Genomic DNA, 7,490 nt, shown 5'->3' with positions numbered 1-7,490 from the left:
TGGCCCTGACTGCTGTGCACTGTACACAGGCATTGACAACATTATCACACCGAACCCTGTATATAGAGATGGCACATGCTGAGTTTGAAACTAAGCTAATTAAAGTGAGGTGGGGGGATGTCTATAGTTTCCACGCTGGCTGTGTCTCTGCCAGGGTGCCAGAGGAAGATGTGAAAGTCCCCCACAGGCACGAACTTCAAAAGCAATCCAGTTGATGAAACAAAACCACTCATCCCACAATTATTCATGAGTGAGAAAAAGTGAAGACAGCCCCAAACATGAAAGACAGTTCTTCAAAAAAAAAAAGGAAGAAAGAAAGACAGTTCTTCCAAACCGAATCAAAAGTTTGGTTAAATGGGGCTCTATCTGAAATTTATTTTTAGCTCTCCTCTTGGTCTTTTATTTTCTAAGCAGAGCATCTTATTTTTACATGTTAGTATTTTGTGCCCACTTTGAAGTACTTTTTTGAAGTTAGGAGAATTTCTATTCTGTAGGAATACACAGGGTCAGTTTCTCCTTTACATTCATTCCTTTACAAATACGACTTTTTCAGACGGGAGCAAAGAGAAGCCAAGTGAGCAACAGCTCTGGCCTTCGACCCTGGGCACGTCTCTTTATTCTGTGCATGGGTCCTTTTGCCAGTTTGTTTGCAACTAACATCATAGGCTCACAGGCTTGGGGACAGGGGACACAAAGTTCAGACCTCCTGAGCCAGCACTGCTGCCAAGAGGAAGCAGGGTTTACCAGCCTGCCAGCTGCAAGTTTGCCACCCACAGATAGATCTCACTGCCCAGAACAGCACAGTCTGCAATTCAGTTTAGCACAGATACACTGGGTTAGGAACTCTCAACACAAAGCCACTTTCTCCCACTAAGCATGGGTTTGGTGGCTCACTGGGCTGATCTCCACAGTGACTGGTGTGCATGCGGAGAGGCTGAAAGTTTGTCCACCAAACCCATCACAGTTCCTGCTGAGCCGGGTCCGGAGAGATGATGGCTACTTTTTAGTGGGAGAGACAAAAGGCCAAATAAAATAGCTTTCTAGGGGACAGTAGAAAAATTCCTCTAACACATTCCACATACACACAAATACTCACGCATACACGCACGCATGCACGCATGCGTGCACACACACTGTATGTGCTGGCTTACATACACAGAACAAGGAATGCTGCATTTTACGAATGGCCCAGCTGTCACTGTCATGGATAAAGCAGAGTGCCATCATCAAGTAGTCCGAGACCTTCGAAACAAAGCTCTAAACTGGGTTGGGCTCCAGACTACTACTCTGGAAGGGGAGGAGCTTGATCCTGCTCTTCTCTTGAGAAATGGACTTGCTAGAAGCTAGCCACACACAGTGACCTCCCACAGGCCCTGGAGACACTGACTGACATCTGCAGCTTGGTGCTTACCATGAGACCAAACAAAGGAAAACCTAGAAATCAAATGTCTCATAAGTGCAATTAGGACTATATTTTTTAACTATTGAATTTCTTCTCTTTAGTAATGCCCCTTCTTCTGTGGTAATGGATCCCAGTTTGCTCCAGGGAAGTAAGTGCCACTGTCCCTAAAAATTAAAAGCTAAGCAAACCTTCACTTTTTAACTTCAAGTGCCTAGTAAATGATCTAATTGTGCTCAGTGAGAAACAATAAATGTCTGGGGGAGCAGAAAGCTCTTGCTTTCCTCGTTTAAACAGATGATACAGGTTCTTTCCCCAGCTTCCTCTCTGCCTCTGCTCTCCATTCCTCCTGTCTAGAGACAAACATGATGGCACTATAGCAACCATCCCGTACCCAAGAGTAACCAATGAAAGTTCAGTTGGTGCTGACGTGGACGGCTGACCAAAAGCTACCATGTATTCATTCCCGGGATTCTTGTTATTTTTTTTTTTTAAAAAAGTACATCAATACAGGCGTTTAAGCGACTGTTGTGTGAACATTGTTAAGATCAAGTCCTTCCCTAAACAATGCGTTCCTTGAACACCTGCCACGAGAGGGTGGGAGGCGTCAGTAAAGCACGGTGACTCCAGCAGGACTGGAAGTGGCTCACTCATCTGCACAGAAGGCTGATAGCTCTGCTACATCTTCCTCGCCTTCTTGCTCATCAACACACACTTCTTCTGTGGATAGTTCCTTCTTTGGCAAAATGTGTGGTATTACTGGGGTGACTAGAAATGTCCTAAAAATAGGAGATAAAACAATACCAAAGGCCATGAGGATTATATGAAAATCTCCCGATGAGGACAGCCTGGTCTTTTAAACTGAGAAGCACTGGATTGTTTCCTCACACGTGGACCCAACTTTCCCTTGTCACCACCTGCTCTCCCACCAGAACCAGGGGCTGCAGGTACTTTAGGAGACTTTAAAAGAAGCATCCTGTGGAAGGACCTGAGAACTGCTGGAATGAGACCTATTAGTCGTGGTCTTTAGACCACGGGCATCAAAATGTAGAACATTAAAAACAAATCTCTGTATAAAGAACTTTTGCGCTCTTATGGTTATTCAAAAAAAAAGAGAATATCTCCAGTATGCTGAAAAGGACAATGAAAGGGATTGGGGGAGGGAGCTAGAAAAACGGGTATGCTCAATCAATATGCCATCTTTTCTTAGAAGGGGAGCTGGGCTCAGGGTCAATGGCCACTATATGGCCTAGAGTGCACCTGTTCTCACATTCATGCACTGACATCCTAAACCCTAGTGTGACTGTGTTTCCATGGGGTCTTTAAGAGGTGCTCACAGTTAAATGAGACCTGGAGTCACCCTAGTCTAGCAGACTGATTTTCCTGTATAAGAAACACCCCTGGGGGCAGTGAGAGTGAGGTGGGAGGCACTTGAACAGCAGCGAGGTCACCTGAGGACTCAAGAAGACGGATGTCTGCAAGCCAGGAAGAGGCTTTGGCAGAACCCACCTCTGCAGACATGACCTTAGATTACAGCCTCTATAAAACTGTGAGGAAGGCCTTCCTGCTGTTCAAGCCAGTCAGGCAGCAGTCCTGGGGCACAGCAGTCAGGCTGACCAGAGAACCCCCGGGGTGCTGCACTGAAGGATGAATGCTGAACTTCAGCCCGTCTCTCTGCGCTGGAGCCAGCCACCAGATCCCCCTTGTATCCACTCGATAAACTCTGTGTTTTGGTTATTTTCTGGATAAAAAAATCAATCAGATATTAAGTCTGATTGCAATTTAGAAGAGAGGAAGAGGTGGGAATTCCAGACCATTTTTGATTTCTAAAAAGATCTTCTGAGAGCCAAGACCTTGAACCCAGAGAAGAAAAGAGAGAGGGCCTGGGAGGAGTTGGGGGAGGGAAATAAATATGATCAAAATATATTGTCTGAAATTCTCAAAGAATACATAAAGGCATTATTAAAATAAAAAACGAAGTGTTAGGTTGGTATTTATTTTGAGCATTGGCAATTTGACTGCTGGTGGCCAAAGAGCCCGGGGAAGTGTAAATGAAATAGACTTGATGTCTGTGCTGGAAACATGCTGAGAATTATTCAGGGCACAGAGAATATGGAGGGGCCCGTAAGACATAAGGCTTGAGGTGCAGAATGAAAATAGCATGTGGGCTCAGTGGCAGGTGGGGGGATGACTTAGCTAAGAGTGTCTGTCTCTCTTAACAACAAAGGAAAAATTTGATGGGACCAGACATCTAGGTGAGAGAGTGAGGATGCTGAGCAATAAAAGGAAAGATGAGGCAGGAGTTTTCCCAAATTCCAGCTGTGTTCTGCAGCATTTAGACCTCCAGAGACATGGAGGTCAGGTGCCACTGACACACAGGACTGCACCTCTGGCCTTGCACTTTCCCCCAGTGTGGCAGGAACAGCTGACTGGACTGGGGCCGCCTCACCCCTTCATAGATTCACTACTCAAATATTTGCCAAAACAACAAAACTAGGCTTCAAGGATTCCACATGCAGAAACTAGTCTTGGCTCTGGAGGTAGGACACTACATGGCCAGGGAAGGAGACAGGGTGCTTCAAAAATTAACGTGCATTCGGCTTGACTATGAAGACAGTATAATAAAGCAGCCTGATAGAGTCTCCCTGCTGGATATAAAAATCCCCCGGGCTCAGGGTCCTGCCTTCACTTGACAGGCTAACAGGGACTAGATCAAGGATGCCTGGTGTGCTACCAAGAACTGCTTGGGAAACAGCCTAGTGGCAATGGAAGGAGGCTGGCAACAGCCCCCTAGGAATGGCGAGAGCCCTCCCTGCCCAACCAACACGGACATTTAAAGTGAGCAGGTTGATTTCTTTATATAATCAAGAATTCTTGAAGATGGTGAGGGCTCACTTGCTTTCTCAATTCTAGTTTGAGACTTCAATGTGTTTCTTACAACACCCGCCACACTCTCTGGGGTTCTTACTCAACTCAAAGGCAAATTCCTGAGCCCCACCTGGAATTCACTGAATCAGCATAACTGGAGAAAGAACCCAGAAACCTGCAGTTTCAACACGTCCCTAGGCAAGGCTGATGCAGCATGATGAACGCCTGAGGCTCTCTGCTTTAAAGAGAGGGGGTCAGTGCACAGGGCTCCTTTTCACCTCCGCTGCACGTGTTTCCACAGCGTTCTGAAGAAGCCTCTTGCGTGAACATCCTTTTCAAGAACTCTGAAGCCCCAGTCACGAGCTTACTTTGTTCAGGGAAACCAATGGAGACAGGGCGGAGCGCGTGATAGGTGCTTCCTGTCAACTGATCCATTCATTCAAAAGACGCCGAGTGCAGAGACCCTGGCTGCCTTCCACTGAAGTTTCTCCCCATCTGTGAAGCCGAAGGAGAAACTTTCCGGAATAGTCCCTACCTGTGAAGAGGGCGTGGTAGTGGAGACCCTTCTCCTTGTCCTTGTGGGAGCAGACATCGAACAAGTAGGCTTTGATAGGCCCGTCGATGAAGTCAGCCGAAAAATCGAAGAGAACCACACCTGTCATGGTGATGCTTACGGCCCAAACCAGCTTCCTCCTTGGGTTAGGGACCAAAGCTAAAACAGAAACAAACATCAGTCTTCTACAGTATGTCTATAACAACCCATATATTTTTATTTCACTTAAACTGCTGTCAAGTCATCCCTTTTCGGTTATGTAGTTTTATTTTTACATCTAAAAAATGACTTTTTTTTTCATGTTTAAAAAAGTATGAAACTGGATGCCCAGGAAAGACAGATCTATGGACAGGAAGTAAATTGGTGATTGCCTGGTACCTGGTGCTTGGGAGAAAAAAAGGAGTGACTGCCAGTGGGGAGTGGCTTTCTTTGGGGAGGGACATGAAACTATCCCATATGGGCACAGGGGTAATGGTTGCTCAATCTCATGACTATTCTAAAAAGCTCTGGGTTATATACTTTATCTGAATACTCTGGGATTTTAATGACATCTCTTTACATCAAAAAATAATAACGATATGAAATAACCCAAAGAAAATCTCTTAAATCCTAGGTCCAGTAACAGCTTCGATATGGGGCTTCCCTTTTTGCACGTGCAGACATGCAGTTCTACAGAGGGGCCAAACACAGGACTTCTCAGACCCCGGAGAGCCTGACTGCCATCGGAACCACTTTGTCGAAGCACAGATTGCTGGCACCATGTCCCAAGGCTCTGATTGGGCAGGTGTAAGGGGACAAGTATGACAGCTCGTAACTCTACAGCCCCTTGATACGCAATTTTGGGCAACCCTGGCAAATGAGATCATGGAATATAAACATGTCTATCCTCAACCAACTCCCCGATCCTTTCATATTTAGAAAAACCACTGTATGCTTTTAGCACTCGAGGAGAGTCCATTCCATATGCTCTACTCATCCGTCAGATCTGCCGAGAGCCATGTACTGTTGTGTCCTTTGCTTATGGTTTGTTAAGCTAAAGACAGTGTGCAATATGGAAACATATTTGAAACATTCCAGTAGAAAAGTAAGTGAAAATGAGTCAACCCTCTGTTTCTTACCTCAAATTTCCTAGTTATAACCTACGTTTCCTTATCTATACATTTTTCTAAATCAGTGGTTCACAACCTGTGGGTCGCGACTCCTTTGGGGGGGGGTCACATATCAGATATCCTGCATATCAGATATTTACAATTCATAACCATAGAAAAATTACAGTTACTGAAATAGCAAGAAATAATTGTATGGTTGCGGTTCACCCCAACATGAGGAAATGTATTTAAGGATCACAGCATTAGGAAGGCTGGGAACCACTGTTATAAATATATACAAATATTACCTACTTATCTTGTATCATAATCACTTATTCTACTGGCATAAATGGTCTAAAACTATGTGCTTTCTCATGCTTTCTTTTTCAATGTGCTGCCAACGAGTACTTAGGAATTGGTAGCTGATTTCTAACTAGAAACAATGCTTTAACACCAATTTTTTTTTCAGAATTCACAATACAAAGATGTCTCAAGAGCTGGCAGGTCTGTGCTCTGTTCTAATTAAAATGTCATAGACCCAGAATCAACTCATATTTGTATACAGCAGAAGGTGCTTTGTTACAAATGCTCAGAGCTGGATAATTTGACAAAGTATTCTACGAGACACGATATGCTACAAAGTCCTTCAACTGAAAAAAAAAAGCAAGAATATTTAGTTTGGACAAATGGATAAACTTTCAATCCATTTGAAAACCTTATAATAATAAAAACATTGTTGTAATGTTTCTAGAAGTAAAGGCTCCTCAGCCACAGGTTTGAAAGTCATTCTACTGTAGAAGGAAGTTTACCCTATGCTAGGAGAGACCACTGATTGTAACCAGTTTCTGGCAGGCACTAAAAAGTATTTTACCTTAATGCTTAACTATTCGGCCCATGCCCACCACTTACCTGATACAACAGCATCTCCATTGAGGTACAGGGCCATCCCCAAGAGCATCATGATGGCCAGTGTCAGGATGTAGGGTCTCCGGCGGCCCCATCTGGCCCTACAGTGATCACTGATGGATCCCACCACAGGCTGTAGAAGGAATCCCAAGATGGGGCTGAGGAGCCACACCATGCTGTACAAACTCTTAGGCAGGCCCACGCTGAGCAGAACCGGAGTCACGTAAGCGGCCTCCACAGCATAGCAAAACTCTCGGCCAAACATGGCCATGCTGTGCATAATGAGTCTCCCTGTGGATCTCTTGGGTTGCTCCACAGATCCAAATGGGCAGTCCTCCAAGAGGGATTGATAGGTGTGGGTGTCAGTCTGTCCATGGCTGCCACTCATGACCGCAGAGGTAACAACTTTCCTGCGTGCTCCTCAGGTTTGGACTCCAAACCGGCTCTGACATGGAGCCTGTCTGAGCAGAGATGGGCAGGCTGGAGGAGGGGCTGGAATTCTTTCATTCCTCCAAGATCACAAGTTATGATGAGAAGCAAAGGGGGTGCTGGCACTTGGAAGCGTGACAAAGATTAGCTGTCGAGAGCCCTCTGGCTCCTTAGAATACTGGTGTTTGTCTAAAGTCTCTCTCTCTCTCTCTCTCTCTCTCTCTCTCTCTCTCTCTCTCTCTCTCTC

At 45.2% G+C, this 7,490-nt stretch overlaps 1 protein-coding gene across 1 annotated transcript in view; it reads right to left on the bottom strand.

The window, feature by feature from the left end:
* The window catches only part of Slc45a2 (solute carrier family 45 member 2), a 27,925-nt gene extending 20,684 nt beyond the window's left edge, over window positions 1–7,241 (bottom strand). Inside the window, exons 1-2 of the mRNA XM_005356632.3 lie at window positions 6,818–7,241; window positions 4,803–4,979 (exon numbers count right to left, since the gene is read on the bottom strand). Coding sequence (XP_005356689.1) covers window positions 4,803–4,979; window positions 6,818–7,202 — 562 coding nt within the window. The 5' untranslated portion in view covers window positions 7,203–7,241. The remainder of the gene's footprint in view (window positions 1–4,802; window positions 4,980–6,817) is intronic.
* Window positions 7,242–7,490: the final 249 nt, after the last annotated feature.

This window comes from Microtus ochrogaster, chromosome 19 (genome assembly GCF_000317375.1).
Source record: "Microtus ochrogaster isolate Prairie Vole_2 chromosome 19, MicOch1.0, whole genome shotgun sequence".
Lineage (NCBI taxonomy): Eukaryota > Metazoa > Chordata > Mammalia > Rodentia > Cricetidae > Microtus > Microtus ochrogaster.
The sequence above is the reverse complement of the archived record's forward strand: the minus strand, read 5'-3'. Positions and strand labels throughout refer to the sequence as shown.